The sequence below is a fragment of the Aspergillus brunneoviolaceus genome (genome assembly GCF_003184695.1).
Source record: "Aspergillus brunneoviolaceus CBS 621.78 unplaced genomic scaffold BO95scaffold_62, whole genome shotgun sequence".
NCBI classification, from domain to species: Eukaryota; Fungi; Ascomycota; class Eurotiomycetes; order Eurotiales; family Aspergillaceae; genus Aspergillus; species Aspergillus brunneoviolaceus.
Window position 1 is genome coordinate 212,453 of NW_020290792.1, and position 17,216 is coordinate 229,668.

The following is a 17,216-nucleotide window of genomic DNA, read 5'->3' on the forward strand; positions in this document are numbered from 1 at the left end:
CCTCACCTGACCTGGTTCCTTGCGCTGGGACAGAGTGAACTCAGGGCTAGGCAGACTACGAATAGTTGGGTGGCGGCAAATCAGGCAATCTACACCAGACAAAGGCTTGATAACACATAGTATTGGTCATCGTCAAAGAGCCAATCGACTCTCATGCTTCTAACTATCAAAGAGTATCCGACTCAACTCCGCAGGGTGCGAGGTAAAATGTGCAGCCCCTCCCGATATGATGATGTGCACCCGCAAGCAGCCAATAACAGAAAAAAAAAACCCCAGGCCCTTCCCATCACACTCCAGTCCCGTAAAAACAAAATAACGATAGGTCAATAGGTAGGTGGTAATAAATGTGGACAAGAAATGGAAAGTGTGCAGACGAAGACCTCCCCAACGTACATAGTACAAGAGTGACCGCAAAGCCGCAGCCAGACAAAGAAAAGGGAACAAGACTCCACAGAGTCGGAAAACCAGCTGGAGGGTATTTACAAAGATCATCACTTTTGTTTTCCCCTTAAGAACGCGCACGAATGAAAAAAGTTCGCACAAAACTTTTCCCTTCCCAGAATGCGTCTTCCGCTGCTGTGCTGCGAGTACACAAAGAGAGTCACTCGTTCGACGAGCTCAGAAAAGTCAATCAGAATAGGATTAAGCAGTAGCTGATTTGTAAAGAGTGCCCCCCAAGAGCGGGGCTGGCAGTGAAGGAATGAAGGCACCGAGTTCAACCCAAATAGTCTGCCCGCATGCTCGGGTGAAGTGCAACCTTCCGGGCTTCGCTACCACAGCAGGCCCGTTTCATGCCGGCCGGACCGGACAGCGGCGCCGGGTAGTTCAAAGCATTCAACTGATGCCGTGTGAGTGCCGGCGCAGAGCCAGGTCCAGATCCCATCAGCACATCCGCCACGCTGCCATCATGGAGCACAGGCCGCTCGGCCTGTGCGCTAGCCTTGGCTAACTGACGCACATGGCTCTGCAGGAGCATATCCTCCGATCCAGTGCGACCGCGCTTACGGCCTTGGCCCGTGGGTTTGTGCTGACGGGAAGTCGCGCCAGACAGTTCACACAGGCTTTGGGCCGCCTCATGCGTGGACGTCAGATCAATCGGGTGCTCCATAGAGTAGCCGGAGAGATCCGGAACTTGACCGATAGGGCCAGGGTAGCTCTCCGGGGAACTGTAGACCGGACCAAGCGAAACTTCATCCGGGGGAGACACGATGGCCAGGTTCTTTCGGCCCTCCTTCAGAGAATTGCCAGTGCAGCGGAGCGTAGCCTGCACGGCCAGACGAGGCATCGATGCCCCAGTGACCGAGGAGCACGACGACATGGAAGACGACCGCGAGGACTGTGAGGACAGAGTCGACACATCCGACACCATCGAATCCGGAGACGAGGTGGAAGAAGCCGAGCGAGCCAAGGAAGACCGGCGTACGAGGCTAGGGTAGCCATCAAACGTGCTAGGCTTGGGACAAAGCGATAGCGGCGGGCGCTGGTCGTAGACCGACCGCGCCGTGCACATACCTTGTACCTGCGACATAGCAGCTTGCATGTAACGCCGATGAGCAGCCATACCGCCAGCACTCACTGCAGGAGTGGAGGCGATGCTCGACTGGGGGGTCATCTGGGGGGTCGGCAGCATCTGAGGCTGTGGCAGGGGTGGAAGGGACGGCAGGGAGTTCTCCCGTTGGACCATCGATTCCAGAGCCAATGGAGGCAGAGTAACAGAGTCATTCGTGGGAAGCCTGGGCAACTCCCTCCGGATCGAGGTGCCGCGGGGAGATGGCGATTCTGCCACGGAATAGGAGTCGAAGGCTCCCATGCTCGAGGGCGTCGCGGGGCTGGCGTCCAAGTCGTCCAAGTCGGGGGTGAGCTTGGGAATGATCGTGCGCCAGCACTGGCCATCATCGACCGGCATGCTGCTTGCGCCTGGGGTGAAGCGCAGCACGATGTCAGTCCACCTTTGAAACAGTGACTCGGGGATGTGAAGTCGCCAGTTAACTGCTTCGAGGAACATGAGCTCATTCTGGTTGATCTCGGCAGTATTCAAGCCGGAGATCTTGCTCCAGGCACGAGCGGAGTAGTTGCGGTCCTGAAGGTATTTCGAGGCGAGAATCAAAGCCGCCAAGAACATGCGCCGCCCGCATTGCATAGCCCGACAAGCGGACTTGCCTCGGGATTGGTCTTGCGTCAGATCGTGGCTGGGCACGTGCGACTTGATCTTGATCAAGTAGTACAAAGCCACCTGCAACGTGCTGTAGCTAGTGCGCGAGCGACGGAGTGTCTCTTGGATGAAAGTGCGGAGGGGCAGCACGCCTTTGCAACCAGTCGCCGAATCACTCCGGAGCGACACTGCGGATAGTGGCCAAATGGCCTCGACGATCTGCGACGCGGTATCTTCATGGGGTAGTTCTTAGCTCCGATACTTTTTCGACCAACGTGTCCAGGAATCTCTCCACAACTTACCGACAAGGTTATCGACGAAGTTCACCTTCCGCTCCGACTGTCTCAAAAGACAGGGCGGAGGCCGCGTGCATGATGCGCCGTTCGCCTGAGTGGCGCTGTTGGTCCGCCGGGGATGCTTACGCAACTCGGGCGGGACAACGGCCGACTCGGCAACTCGGGGAGCGTTTCCCCTTAAGCAACCACGTGCTCCCACCACCGGGAGGCCCCTTCCTCCAGCCGCGTATTCCCCTTCATTCTCCCAGATCACATCCACCGGCAGCGTGGCAGCGGAGGAAACCGAGCTTTGGGTAGGCACGCCGTCCAGCGAGAAGACCGAGGAGGTAGAGGAAGAGGCGGAGGAAGAGGCCGTCGATGCGTAGGGGTGCGCATAGGCTGCTCTAATTTGAGTGTTCGGGTTTGGATCCTTCAAACCCAAAACGTCAATCCCTGACATATCCGGGATGATGTCCAGTCGAGAGACCTTGAATACTTTTAACAGATAGAAAAAGATTCGAAGTACCTCAAATGGTCATCCAGAAGGCTGGCAACCTGTTGCTAGACTTCTCAACTGCTGAGGAGCCGCGGAGATGGCCAAGAAGTGTGCGTTTAAATTTGTACCGGGATTATCAAGTAACCGTTATGCTGTAGACCGTAAACGAGTAGCCGTGGGACAGAAAGCCGTCTTTTTATGAGCAGGCGACGGCAAACCCTTAGTAGCGAAGAATCGCCAGTGTGGTGTATAAGTCGAAAGTGAATTGAGGTGTGAGTCAGGGGAAGGCGACAATAACCATCCACCACAGACGTGGGTAGATAGCTAGTGGAAGAGAGGTAGCGAGGTTGGGTGCGAAGAAGACGAGAGTTAGGTAGGCAGTGAGTAACGTGTTATTCACCGTCTACTGTTCCGATCACCGGGTGTAGAGTTTCCGGAGATATCAAGCCGAATATTGCGCAACAAAAGAGACACGTAGGATGACAACGTGATTCTTTCGGGTGACAGATGCCGTTTATGTCAAAGAGCACTTTAGATAGAAGCGATCTTGCCAGAGATTCGGATATCTGAGACCAAGGAAGCAGCAACACGGGCGATCGGAACAAGAGATTTCGAAACAACAGGGTACATCTTGAGGTATGGGGTGTAGTATATCAAGGGCCGATAGAACGGCGAACTGTCACAAACAAGCAGGCGGCTACTGTATGCAGCGGCGCTTGTTCAGGCAGTCAACGGTCTATCGGATAAGAGGAATAGCGCGGTGGAGGAGTTGGTAGTTGGTGAGGCTCAAATAGGCTGAAGGCGAAAAGGGATCGAGTCAGCAACGATCAAGTCAGATAACTAATCTTCTTTTTTTAATATTTCGGGAGGCGTTGTGTAGATATGAGTGTGTGTGCGCGCAGTTTTATGATGACTCTTACTCCGGATCTCACTAGGCAAGGAACCGAAGAAGGCTTTAGGCTTTCTCCTGTCCGGGTGACTGTTGAGAGGCGGCGGGCGGAGCACAAGACAGACTGACAAACTGACAAACTGACAATAGTGACTAACTTGGGGGCGATCCAGTTGCCAGACTAGCCACACTAAAAATGATTCAGGTTGAGATGGCAACCTGAAATCAGGCAGGGAGGCAAAATGGCAACACACACCGGGAGGAGGGAAAACAAGAAGACCAGACAGACTATTCGAGTAAAAATGGAAAGGGTGGTTACTCACCGCGGGCGAGAGTGGCGAGAGTGGCGGGACTTTGGTGGGTGTGGGTGTGAGTCGAGCGGACGCAGGGACCGCTTTTCTTCAGGGCGAGTTTAAGAGCGGAGAGAAAGAAACAACGGGGGAAACAAAACAAGGGATAATCAGACCACCAAAATCCAGTACAGAAGAAAGAAAAACAGTGAACTTTGGCTACTACTCTCTTCCTAAAAGGGGAATGAACAATAAAAAGGGGAGAGGGGAGAGGGGAGTGTGGGGGGAGGAGGGAAGGGAATAGAGAAGACAAGGAAAGGAGAAGAGAGGCACGGGGAAGAGGAAGAAGAAGAAGAAGATGATGATGAGAGTCGAGGTGAGTGAGTCGAGTGAGTCGAGTGGGAAGGCAGGAGTAGAAGGGGAAAGTAGCAGTAGCAGTAGAGGGATCGGGAACTGGACGGGAGCGGATATCGAGTGGAGGAGGAGGACGAGGAGGAGGGAGGGCGATGACTCTTCTGTGGCTGTTCCCGCACGATAACTGGGCCTGGTCCAGTCCTACTTAATACACTCTCCACACTGCACCAGGCTCAACGACTAGAAGGGGCCCGACTTGGGCATTACACTAAGTCATTTGCTGATGCTTATTTGTTCGTGACTGATGATACTCAATAACTAGTTACTAGGTAGACTGACTTATTCAGTCTGCATTAGCTAAGTTCACTACTAACTTAACTAACGAGGATAACCTAAGCAACTGCCCAAGTACTCGTAAATCTCCCCGATGATCCCGTAGTTCATGATCCTTTTGCTCATCATCATTGCTGATTATTATTCTATTATTCATCCAGCGGAGGCAAAGACAAATGTTTCCCCTCCCCTTCCCCCTCTTCGATGTCCCTTCTTTTCCTTCGATGGATGGCAGGATGACCATGGTCGAACAAACCTATTACGAACCCCCCCCCCCTTCCCTCCCCCCCGGCACTTTCTGGATTCCATCCCATGTTTGTGAAATGGATGGGGTGGTATCGGCATGACTAAGAATCCACGACAGACCCAACCCCCATCTCTCCGGCCTGGTGGAGTCACTCAGCCATCCGTTCAATGATAACCACCACCTTAGCAAAGTTGGCAATGGTGGTTGAATTCGTTCGCTACCCTATCTTGAGCTAGTGTGCTATCATCGGACCGCCCAACCATCCCCGGACTCCGGTAGTTCAGTTCTCTATCAGTTCCTTTCTCTTCTATCGATAGGGAGTGGGCTAGTTATCTATCTAGGTGCTTATGACGATGACTGTTGTCCTACCCCGTCGGGAAGAAAAGAGCGAGAAAAAAAAGCCACGCAGCACTGCCAACCAGCTCCTTATTCTTTGAGAGCGACATCGGCCATCAAACTAGTTACATATTATGCATTATCAGCAAGTACCCAGTAGTTAAGCGACGAACTTTGCTAAGCAGACTACTATATAAGAGCCGGGAGCAACGTACAGTGGTCCATTCAAAACGCGACGAGCCCATCGCGTTGACGTCTATGCCCCATAGCAGGCGGGCGGTATTGCTCAGGGATAAATCAGCCGAAAGCCAGTTGGCTCACTAGGCCCCCCATCCGCCGAAGCTAGTTTATCACAACTCAGAAAGTGACATTTTAAGTTACTTATGATGCTACATTGGTCACCTTACTTTTGTTCACGGTACAAGTTTGTGCATTCGGAGTTCTCCATCCACCCACTCGTTCAAAAATCAAGAGGGCGGGCTGCCGGTTTCGTTCGACGACCCAAGGGAAAGGGAAAGCAGAAAACTTCGGGACTACTTGGTCAGTCAGCCAACCACCGCGGACGGATTATTTGCCAGCCACGCCACCATAAAAGAAAACTCGTACGGGTGAGGCAGTGACACGTACATGCCACACACTCCCAAACATGGCGAGATCTCTGCCCTAAATTTACCATCCTCCTCCTTTCCCCTCGAAGGAGGCGTCACCCAGTAGGGAGAAGAGGATGGAACAAAAAAGGTCTTTATTTGGGGGTCAGTCCACGAGCATACGCCCTCACATCTTAGTCACCTACTAACTACGTACATAGCACAGCCCGTACACTGTATAGGTAGGCCATGCTGAAAACCTCCTTCTATCCACTATCCACTATCCACATGTCTTGCTGCATTAGAAGTTGCACCTCCCGACCAGAACAACTGGCTGTGAAACCTCTCTCCGCCCCCCTCCAGTCGGTCCGATTAGGGAACCTTCCTGATCCCTTAGGCTCAGCCCCAGGCAGCCAGGCAACAGCTCCCTCCCCTTTTTCCGGCCCAACACTTACTCCGGAAAGTCTCCGCCCGCCGCCGCCTGCGCGGGTTGTATGATTACTGCTTTGTCGTCGTATCGGAGGTCCTGACCATGAGATCTATATCCGGATATCCGTTATCCAGAATCCGTCAGGTCAGGCTATGTGCCTCTTCTTATCCATGTTCAACAGAGTCTCTGTACATACTCCGATCACTCCAGCCGTATACTCAACTTGATCTTCAACAAGACACAATCTACAATCCAACAAAAGAAACCCTCCCATCAAGTGATACAACAGAACGAACCCCCTCCCCAGCGGAATGCCGCGGAAGTGCTAAAAACTCACGTCCTGTGCTGCACTCCCCTCCCATCCCCCTTCTCTTACTCCGTACCCTCCGTACTAATCAATCCGATTCTACTGGAACAGACCCCCACAAAGCAAAAAGCAAAAAAAGCAATTATTATCAGGGAAAGCGCATCGGACAAGGCTAGACAGAGCCTGTCCATTCATCTCATGCATGCATATCTAAAGAGTTTACGAAGCAAGTAAGCATGCAATCAATTTACTGTAGGTACAATACGGAGTACTTTGGTTCGACAAAATGTCAAGCACAGACAACACAGATGGTTACTAGAATCTTCTGGGTTCTGGGTCTGTTACCCCATACTTCCTGACTCTGAGTTCGAGTATGAAGCTATCATCGTCATCATCGTCATTACTTCTCGCCGAGGTTCCGAGGTATACTAGGTAGCGCAATTAAGGTGACTTCAGCCTCGCCTCGTGTCCTTGTCGGATGCAGATGTCGATAGAAACGAGGCTAACTAACTAAGAATAGTCTGCCCTCAGCAAACACAAAAAAAAACGGTATCTGAATGTGTACAGCCTTCTTTACCCTTACCCTTACATGGAAAGACAACTTAGACCTAAACAGAAGATCAACTTTCCTAAGCCCCATGACCTTCAATACCCACAGGGCCCAAGTCATGGCGTGAGTGGCTGAGGGGCAAAAGAACATCCATGAAATCAGTAAAGAAAGAAAGAAGAGAGGGGAGAGGGGCGCGCTGTGTGGGGGAGCAAAGCAAGCAAAGCGTGATTGGCAAGTGACCGACCGACCGGCCTCTCACTTTTTTTTTTTCCGCAGGATTTGTCCTACGTGAGCGGGCCGGCTGGACAACTTTTGCCCCAGCCAGCCCTGACCTGACTAAAGAAACCCAGAGAGGTTAAGACTCCGTCTCCGACTGGAAAAAAGCACCACACGCACACAAAAGAGTGGAGCCAAAGGCGCAGAACCCAATGACGCGCGGGGTTATTCGCGCGGGGCCCATGTTGGAACCGACCGGCCAGGCTGCCAGGTGCACTGCGAGGTTGCAGCAGGCTGCAAGGCTGCAAGGCTTGCGGTTGGTTAGTTACAGCCTACAGGGATTTTCTTGTGTCGTGGGCCTGAGGCAGAAACAAAGTCTCAGGCATTCCACAGAAACCCCGCAGTGCCCTACAGGGTTGGTGACTTGATTATAACCTGGTATCAACCGACATCGCAGCAGCGGGCGAATAGCTTGTGGTTGGTTAGATGCATCCATCGAGATGGGATGTAGAGCAGGCTGGCAGAGCACAGAGTAAACTCAGCTTGCACCCGTCCCGGTTCTAGACTGGGAGATTGGTACACAGCTGTGAATGCAATATATATTCCATCCTACTGTAGCCGTACATCTCGCCCGCGAGATAACCAGGGACTCAAAGCAACGAACTCCACCTACTCATACAAACCACCTTAGAACCACAAACAACCAAATAAAACGTCCCAAGCATGAGCAAGCACCAAACCAAATGAAAAGCCCCCTCACCCAATTTCCAAACCAAGCCCTCACACGCACACAACAGTACATACCTCCCGAAACTCAAACCCCCTTCCTCCAAACAGACTGGACCATCCAAAACACCACTGCACCAAACAAACAAACAAACACCGTGAACCCCTCAATCCCTCACCAGGATGGAAATACAGGTACTTTTATCCCCCGACACCACCAATCACCACCCTCACCGTCCTCAAACCTTCCATCCAAACAAGGCACAGGGCAGCCCAACCCCTCATCCAAGATCATGGATAGAATGAATCCTTGAATCCTCCGCCCATCTAGAACAGCGGGAACACACACAAAACCAAAACCAAGACCTGGAGCTCCGATTCGGGAGCACCATGCAGGTGATATGCAGAGCTAATGCCGGCTGATGTGGTGGTGCTGGACGGGGGCTACTCAGAGGGGGACCGTTGCGTAAGTTATGCTTTTGGTCCTCTGTCTGGTGGGTGGGGAAGGGCTCGGTTCCGTACTGGTAGTTAATAGCAAGGATTGTATTTGCTCGAGAAGTGTACGAGTAAGAAAGGTGGCGTTTGAGGCGGGTGGGCCGTGAAGGAAGGCAGCGTGGGCTTGATGTACTGTGCTGTGTAGTATTTACCGTAGGTATAGTGCAGAAGAAGGGGACTTTGTCACTGCTGAGATAGGGTGGAGGAACATTGTCTATGGTTTGTATGTTGATACTTCCTCGGGTGAGGTGGGACTACATTGGAGTCAAAGACTTGTATACTGTATGTGCAATACTCCATGCCACAGGGCTGACGAAACACAATATGGGTGTCTGCATATACGACGAGGTCCCTCGGCCTCAGGAACACAACCGAGCAGCAGATCGACCACATGGATCACTGGATATCAGTCCGCACCTTCTCCACGAACGCAGTCAGATCCTCCAGGAGATCCGCCGGCCGTTCGAGCGCGGCGAAATGTCCTCCCTATCGTAACGGTTAGTTGGATGACTACCTATAGCATCAAACCAAATGAGGAGGATGGACCAACCTTCTCATGCGTGTTCCAGAACACCAAGTTCCCAGTCGTTTCGATCCACGCCCGCGGGACTGGCATCAGCTCTTTAGGGAAGTAAGAGAACCCAAACGGTTTTTTGATGTACCACCTAGGGTCCTCGGCGAGCTGAAGCTTAGGCATGGGGACTTGCTGCGCGCGGTGTTACTACACAAAAAGGAACGGAGGGAGGGGGCAACCCCCAAGAACAAGCTACGACATACCTCGCGATAATGGTAGATGCACCGAGGGAACGACTCGGTGAGCCAATACAACGACACCGACTCGAGGATATCATTCAGAGGGAGGGGGCCGTCGGGCCAGTCGAGGAACTTTTCTCCAACCCTAATTATCCGCCGATAAGCTTTCCATGAAGTAGGGGTAGTAAACAACCACAGCAAGCCGTGTACCGAGGAGCAGAAACTCACCAAGCAAGCAAAGCAACCGGGTTCGCTGAAAGGACGTTCCCGATGGTGCTGGGCCGACTGCCATGCTCGAAGCCGTAGGCGGCACCGTAGGTCATGAACCACTCCCCGCGCGCCAGGTTCTGTTTCTCGAACTCGGAGATGGACGAATCCTGCACGTGGGCGGGTTTGCCCATATAGCATGCGTTCACTGGAAGGGGTTGTTCTTCCGCGTTAGACCGTGGACCCAGCCCCTCCTGTCACACTGGTAGTACTGGTAGGAACTTACAATGAACCGCTGCCCAGTCAAATCAGTAAGCCGTACTTTGACTTCACACCGAGGGAAACACAGGACCCAAAGAGACATACCTTTGCAAGCATCGTAATCCACCGCCATGATCCGACCAATCCTCGACCCAATATCACCCCCCTGTGCCACATATCCCCCCTCGAACCCGAGGTTGACCATCACCTGATTGATGACCCTGGCCGTGTCCTGTCCCGTGAAGTCCCGGTCCAGAGGGGGCCCGGAGGACAGCGTAAAGCCTGGAAGAGACGGTACCACGACGTGATACGGAAGCTCCTCCGGGGAGTACTTGTCTCTTAGGAGAGACAAAAGGGGCAGGAACTCCAGGAAGCTACCGGGCCAGCCGTGCAGTAGGACGATAGGGATCGCATCAGCTTTCTTCGAGAAGAGACCGACAAAGTGGATGGTCATGTCCTCGATCTCGTAGGTGAACTGCGGAAAGCTGTTGATGCGCTGCTCTGTAGGTCGCCTTTGGCCCTCCTTGGTGATTAGCGGGAGTCGATATACCGGGGTAAGACTTGGGAGGGAAACATTTACCAGTCGAAGCTTTTCCACGCCTGTCGTGCTTCCAGGAGCCAGTCTCGAGTGATACCATATTTGCGATCTTCCTGCGAGCTTTCGTAGGTGGGCGGGGCGACCTTGGACAGCTTGACCAGCACGAGGAGCTCTTCGATCTGGGCGTCGGTGATCTGAAGCTGGTAAGGCTTGGGAGGGACCTTGGCTCCGGAAGGAATGCCGCTGTATGCGAGAGCCATTTTGTTTTGGATAAGGGGGACTTGCAGCTGTGGTCAGGATGTTGGGCGGGGTGAAGGGATTGTTGTTGTTGATGCTGATGTGTATATTATGCAGAACGCATGATGTAACTGCGGGGTCGCGGGACTCATTATTTATCTCTCATATGCAGCACTGACGACCGATAAGTCAATCAACTGATTGACCCTTACTCCATGATTATTAGTGCTCCCAATTGGGGTCTGATTGGTGAAGTCGAGAGGTAAGTATGGCTCCAAGTGACTTAGTGTCGGTGGATCAATGGTAATATCGGCTAGAGTAAGTAAGCCTGCACTAGCATCCTTATGTGGCATGGTGTTGAGTCTAGAAATGAGGCACAAGGCTGCAGTGGTCAAAGCGCAGCAGTTGTAAGGTATTGGTATGGCGATGGTTTGTGCGAAGGTACGTGGTCGATTTGTGTAGATGTGATATAGATCTTTTGCTTGAGTGCTTGGTGTGCGCCCCAAGATCCTCACTAATCCCTCACCCCTTCCCTGCTCATCTTTGGACCTCTAAAACCATCCAAGAGAGTGTCTATTCCCACGAGAGAAGCGCCATCGAGCTGGCAGCGAAGTGTGCACCGGCTCTTTCAGTACAATAGAACCTACATAATCTATTTAGTCATCCTCACCCTCGACCCAGCCAAGAAACCCACAGCACGATCCTCCACCGGACTCAGCACTTGTACTCTTTTCAGTCGCCTCCATACTTCTTCGCGCCGATGGCATCACCTCGATGTTCGCGGTGGACCAGAAGAATTCAGAAGTAAATAACATAGAGGTAGGTGAACATTATGCCCCAGCCAGTGGTTGGAACCTGCACCACTAGACGGCCATCCAGCCGATCCCACCGAAGAATAGAGCAGTGATGCCGGGGTTCAGCTCGCGACCGATATGGAATAAAAGACTATATGCCCCGTACTCCCGCCAATGGCCACCCTTCGCAGGTGTCGGTTGGGGAATTCATCTTCACATTAAAGCGGCGGATATAGACGTACATTGAGAATGTGTAAGAGATGATAAGATTGGCGATCAAGAGCTGTATATAGTGGTCTGTGATATAAGTCTAGACGCCCAAATGGGCATCATGTATATGGATCCCAGCAGTCACGAGAACCAGAGTGACCGCGCTTGAAGAGAATGCTACAATAGGAATTATCAGTTCACATCGACCTCAGAGAAAGAGGATATGACGATGAGTCGTCGACACATACCATTGAAGTAATACAGTGGCAGGCGGCCATTGTTCTCCTATTAGTACCGTGGACTTCTTTTACCGGAAGTATTTCACAAGAAGAGGCCAAAGACATGGTAAGCGATGGTGATACTCTCTGCGTTGATGAGTTGCCTATGCTAAGACCATGAAATCCCGTATCTGCTTTCACATTTGCCCAATCGATTGGCCGGACGAGAAGAGTGGGTATGAGATAGTCAGCAATACCATTGCAACCAAATGCGAAGAGGTCTAGTAGCAATGGCAAACAAAAAGTGATGGCTGCGACACTCAAGCTGTAGCAAGAGGTTAGCTTTGTCTCTAGATGGGACGGAAAGGCAAGGCACACGGTCCCCTAAACTTGTACTCGGTTGTCGTGAACAAGTCGAGTGGGATTAATTTGAGGTTGAATGGTAATTCGTAGATGACGCACAGGAGAAACGCTCTGGGGCTCGCATAGATGCCAGACAAACGCCTGAATGCAACGGACGGCGCTCACCCAGGTAAGGCGAACGAGGGGCGACGACAGGAATGATTCCTTGCGAGCAAATCACACCCAAAGCGACAGCATCGGTATTTTGGCGCTCATCGAACAGCCCCATGTGCGGATAGGATATTCTATCTTGTCAATGCCTAATCAGTCAATTTTTCCGGCTGACTGGAAATCAATATCCGTGAATGTAGTACACATTTGCGTTTCATGCCAACCAGAATCTAGGTTGGGCCTACATTGACGGGAACGATGTTAACCCTATGAAGCTCGCGGGAGTGATTTCCTGAGACTGGAAGGTTTGGCTACGTGAACGAGATGTAGTATAAGAGACTAGTATACTTGAAAGCCCTAGTCACAATTAGCTAAGATAGTATAGTTAGGTTACCTGCTGTCTACGTCCGGTCTGTGTTGCGAGTTTGCTGTTTGCGCATCTTAGGTTCAGCAGTCATTCGAACATACAAAGCTCTGGCTTGAAAGCGACATGTTTGGTTCAAAGAAGATGATTCCAGTCTATTTGGATCGACTTATGACTAACATCAGCCTAGAACTTCGATGGGAGATGACAGGCTATGGCGGCTTATTTCGCGGCAACGACTTCCCGCAACACCTTCACAAGCGAATTAATTTCGTCCTCTATCTCAGGTCAGCAGATTGCTCGATCTCTGTAACAACTCGATGCTTACCCGTATTATAGTGCAGCATACTGATCCGCACGACACCATCCTCGATGTCATCCAAGCCAATGATATCCTTGACCAGACGGTGACTATACATATGCCCACTTCGGAAGCCAAACGGCGATCGCTTCTCAACCTCCTCCACAAAAGCCTGACTCTTGATCCCCCTCACCACAAAACTGATGACAGGAACCCGAAGCTCCTTGCTTGCTGACGGTTCTCCATAGATTGTGATACGTCCCTCTTCGTTCAGATAGTCCAAAAGGATCTTCTGTAGCTTCTCCTCAAAGGTAGCGATCTGATCCCACGCTGCAGAGAAATCAGAACCGAAGTACTCGAGAACGCGAGGGATGCTTTGCGTCAGCTCGTAATTTGCCGAGGCGAGATTGAGCTTTAGATCGAGTGTTTGTGTGGACTTGAAATAGTGGCACAGAGGGCTGATCTGGTCATGGATCCGCGATGCAGCGTAGAGTTGGGCCATATGAGGACCGTAGACTTTGTACCACGAGAAAGCCTGTCCTTGTCAGCATATGCTGATGTGCCATCCATGAGCTTCGCACTCACGTAAAAGTCAACGTCAAGGTCTTTAACATCAACTTGTCGGTGTGGGGCGAGTGCGACACCGTCGACGCACACTAGGGCCTAGCAGACGTGAGATTGTAGCCCCAACATGGTGTCACGAAACTCATACTCGGGGATACTGATGCACTAATGTGGTGATCTGCTTGACGTCGCTGATGGTGCCGGTGATGTTCGAGGCGTGTGGAAACGCCACGAGCCTTGTCTTGTTGGAGAGCAACGCTTTCAGCTCCTCAGGGTCACAGATGGGATTCTGACGGTCGGAAGCCGACCACCATTTCACTGTCAGCCCCAGGCGTGTGGCGATTCTATCCCAAGCAGCGGAATTGGCTTCGTGGTTAAGTTTCGAGATAATAAGTTCGTCTCCGGGCTGAAAGTCAAGGGCGGTTGATAGATTGTGAAGGAGCTGCGTGGTCGAAACTCCCAGGCAGATCTAGGGAGAGCTCCATCAGAGTTGATCTAGACTGAAGTCGATGCCTCGTACCTCCTCAGGCTTTGCGTTGATGAACTTAGCTGCTGCTTCGTAGCCGTGACCGTAGGCGGCAGTTGACGCTTTGGCTATTGTGTAGGTGGCGCCTAATTGAACGTTGGTGCTCGAGAGGTAGGTCGAAATACTGCATTAGAGTCAAATGAGAATGTGTTCATCCCACGGTGTTTCGAGATCACCTACGATTCAATGACCGAGTCCAAAGCCTGGCTGCCTCCGGCATTGTCGAGGAAGACCTGTTCCTGGTTCAGAGCAGGAAAGCGAGATCTAGCCTCAGAAATGCTGAAAGTCATTGTGTGAGCAACTTAGCTGTAGCGATTATGGTAAATGAGAAACGGCTGCGATGAAGAAATGGTTTGGGCTGAAGGAGAGAGAGAGAGAGAGAGAGAGAGGAGCGAAGGCAAGAAGAGGAGTGACCCCGCTTGATGACAATCTACTTTCCACCCCACGCGATCCACCTCATATTCCTTCCCCTCTTCCATTCTCTCATCTCGGAGATCCTTTCCGTTATCTATCAGCTACACTACACCATACAATGCTTCGTGCCATGGGTTGACTGCCTGCAGTCGATAGGGAGGGATGACAGATGGTTTTCACTACCTTCATCAAATCTCTTGTTGTTTTGCCAAGCCTCGACCGTCCAACTCGCCTCCGTGATGCACGCGGAAAAATGGTGACATTCGTGTGTTACTTCGACAACACGCCCTCCAATGTCTTACTCACCTTTATCGAATAAGTTATCATTGAATGCAAGATTTGACGATGGTCCCTACCAATGAGAGCCAATCATTAAGCTCATATTATCCGAGTGCCACCCATGGATCGATCCAGATGCTCAAAGCGGGCGAAGTTGGAGTTTATTTCTAAACCAGCACACGACAAAGAGCTTTAAATCAGCCCAACTTCATTTCGAAAGAGCTGACACCTACTGGAGCCCTCCGTCCTCCGACCTTCTTATCGGCCTGTAACTGTCTGATCGCATGTGGCATCCAATCGTGGGTCGCCACAGCTATCATCCAGCAGGGGTGCTTATCTTGCTTATCTGACCCTGGGCCATCGATCATCAATGGGAGCCTGCAGGGTATTATAGTCGATCGCCGGGCTACATGCAGTTGCTTCTCCACTGGAGCTGTGCGACAATCTTATTATCCCTTACGTTGGGTCCAGTACCATTCGTTTTGTGCACCCATCTCTCGACCGGGAACGACACCTCCTCAGCATCCCAGTCCATGACGAATGACAAATATCGATAGATATGAAGTTTGATCGGCCTCACCTTCATGTGGCCCAGTCGAGATCTGCTTTTGCAGAGGGCAATTCTCGGTGGACAAACCTCGACCTCGACCCGGTGCCCCTGCATCGCCGCAAATGGGGCCCTCTCAGTTTCATCTGTAGGACTATCCTACATCAACTTTTGTGTACTCCAGCTGACTAGAGTTAGCTTACTGGATTTCTGATGCTTTCAATGCAGCCACATGGCAGTTTGCTAGTAGCATCATTGCTGTCGGTCTCAGCTGGCGGGAGTCGCTAGCCATTGTCGCCATATCATTTTTCATTATGTCATTTGTCATTGCCGGAAATGGAGCGGTGGGTGCGATCTATCATGTTCCCTTCCCGGTGATCGCGCGAGCCAGCTGGGGCTTCTGGGGATCATATGTCGCTATCATCTCCCGAGTCATCCTGGCGCTCTTCTGGTTCGCCATCCAGAACGTCAACGGCGGTAATGCGGTGCGGGTCATGATTGGCGCTATTTGGCCCAGTTTCTTGAGGCTGAAGAACGGCATTCCCGAGGATCAGGGCATCACGACAAACGGCATGGTGAGCTACTTTATCTTCTGGCTCATTCAGCTGCCGTTTCTCTGCATCCACCCGAACAAAGTGCGATGGTTGTTCGTGGCCAAGTCGATCATTGTTCCGATCGCCTGGATTGCGATCCTGATCTGGGCGTTTGTTGCCGAGGGTGGAGGGGATATGTTTGCACAGAAGCCGACGGTCTCTGGTTCACAGTACAGCTGGGTATTCTTGTCAAGCATGACCGCGGTTCTGGGGAACTACGCCACTCTGAGCGTCAATCAGGTATGCTTTCCATGACGATAATGAACTGCGAAAAGTGTCTAACGAGAAGCAGTCTGATTTCTCTCGATACTCGCGTGTCACCCCCAAATGGCAGCTGCTGTACGTGCCAATGCTGCCGATCATCTTTACCTTCATTTCCTTCATTGGCATTGCCGCTTCATCGGCGGGTCAGGCCCGTTATGGTGGCACGATCCCCTGGGATCCGATCGAGTTGATCAGCCACTGGTCCAGCCGAGCGTGTCGGTTCTTCGCAGCATTCTCGTTTCTGCTGGCTTCCCTGGGCGTCAACATCTCTGCCAACTCCATCTCCGCGGCGAATGACCTGATGGCCCTGTTTCCGGAGCATGTCAACCTCCGGCGGGGCCAGATCATCTGTGGGTTGCTATCCTGGGCGCTGGTGCCGTGGAAGATCCTCGAGTCGGCGGGCAACTTTATGAACTTCATGTCGGCATATGCGATCTTCCTGGGGCCGATTGCAGCGATCATGCTGTGGGACTTCTGGGTGCTGAAACGCGGCAAGTATGACACTCTGGCATTATACCAGCCACACAACCCGATCTACCGGTACACATGGGGAGTCAATTGGCGCGCGATTGTCGGGTTTCTGGTGGGGGTGGTCCCGAGTCTTCCGGGGTTGATCAGTTCTGTGAACAGTAGCATTTCGGTCGGGGTGGGGGTCCATCCGTATCAGTTCGGATGGCTGCTGGGGTTTGTGGCCACCAGCATTGTGTACGTGGGGCTGTCCTTCTTGTTCCCGGCGCGCGAGTCTCTGATTGATAGGGCTGTGATGGCGGAAGAGATCTACGAGGCGCGGGAACCCGTGGAGGGAGTATCGGCTGGCTCGGACGAGGCGTTGCACGAACAGGAGAAGATGAAAGTGTAGTTAGTCCCGAGGCAGCCAGAGTACAGTGCAGTACATCATTCCAACTCTCCTATTATGACCCACAAGTCTATGAGAAAGAAAGCCAAACAAA

The 17,216-nt window shown here is 52.1% G+C and overlaps 5 protein-coding genes across 5 annotated transcripts; 2 read left to right on the plus strand and 3 right to left on the minus strand.

Annotated features, from left to right (window-relative positions):
- Positions 1–715: 715 nt before the first annotated feature.
- BO95DRAFT_370243 (putative G1/S-specific cyclin Pcl5) lies at positions 716–2,887 on the minus strand (the record flags this gene model as incomplete). The annotated part of the gene is made up of 2 exons (XM_025582904.1): positions 716–2,385; positions 2,455–2,887. 2 exons carry the CDS (start codon positions 2,885–2,887, stop codon positions 716–718), a joined length of 2,103 nt encoding a protein of 700 aa, XP_025439241.1.
- A 3,333-nt stretch (positions 2,888–6,220) lies between these two features.
- BO95DRAFT_445829 (uncharacterized protein) lies at positions 6,221–6,500 on the plus strand. Its single transcript, XM_025587239.1, has one exon. The coding sequence runs from the start codon at positions 6,248–6,250 to the stop codon at positions 6,455–6,457; it is 210 nt and encodes a 69-aa protein (XP_025439242.1). The 5' UTR covers positions 6,221–6,247; the 3' UTR covers positions 6,458–6,500.
- Positions 6,501–9,079: 2,579 nt separating this feature from the next.
- On the minus strand, positions 9,080–10,702 carry BO95DRAFT_466665 (epoxide hydrolase family protein; the record flags this gene model as incomplete). Its single annotated transcript, XM_025589230.1, has 7 exons — positions 9,080–9,169; positions 9,234–9,389; positions 9,461–9,581; positions 9,665–9,851; positions 9,930–9,938; positions 10,010–10,416; positions 10,485–10,702. 7 exons carry the CDS (start codon positions 10,700–10,702, stop codon positions 9,080–9,082), a joined length of 1,188 nt encoding a protein of 395 aa, XP_025439243.1.
- Positions 10,703–13,000: 2,298 nt separating this feature from the next.
- BO95DRAFT_466666 (putative aminotransferase) lies at positions 13,001–14,459 on the minus strand (the record flags this gene model as incomplete). Its single annotated transcript, XM_025589231.1, has 6 exons — positions 13,001–13,056; positions 13,107–13,614; positions 13,665–13,742; positions 13,792–14,112; positions 14,164–14,293; positions 14,350–14,459. The coding sequence occupies 6 exons, from the start codon at positions 14,457–14,459 to the stop codon at positions 13,001–13,003; spliced, it is 1,203 nt and encodes a 400-aa protein (XP_025439244.1).
- An 867-nt stretch (positions 14,460–15,326) lies between these two features.
- On the plus strand, positions 15,327–17,206 carry BO95DRAFT_231779 (nucleobase cation symporter-1 family protein). The gene is made up of 3 exons (XM_025581276.1): positions 15,327–15,557; positions 15,608–16,242; positions 16,295–17,206. Exons 1-3 carry the CDS (start codon positions 15,422–15,424, stop codon positions 17,123–17,125), a joined length of 1,602 nt encoding a protein of 533 aa, XP_025439245.1. The 5' UTR covers positions 15,327–15,421; the 3' UTR covers positions 17,126–17,206.
- The last annotated feature ends 10 nt before the right edge of the window (positions 17,207–17,216 follow it).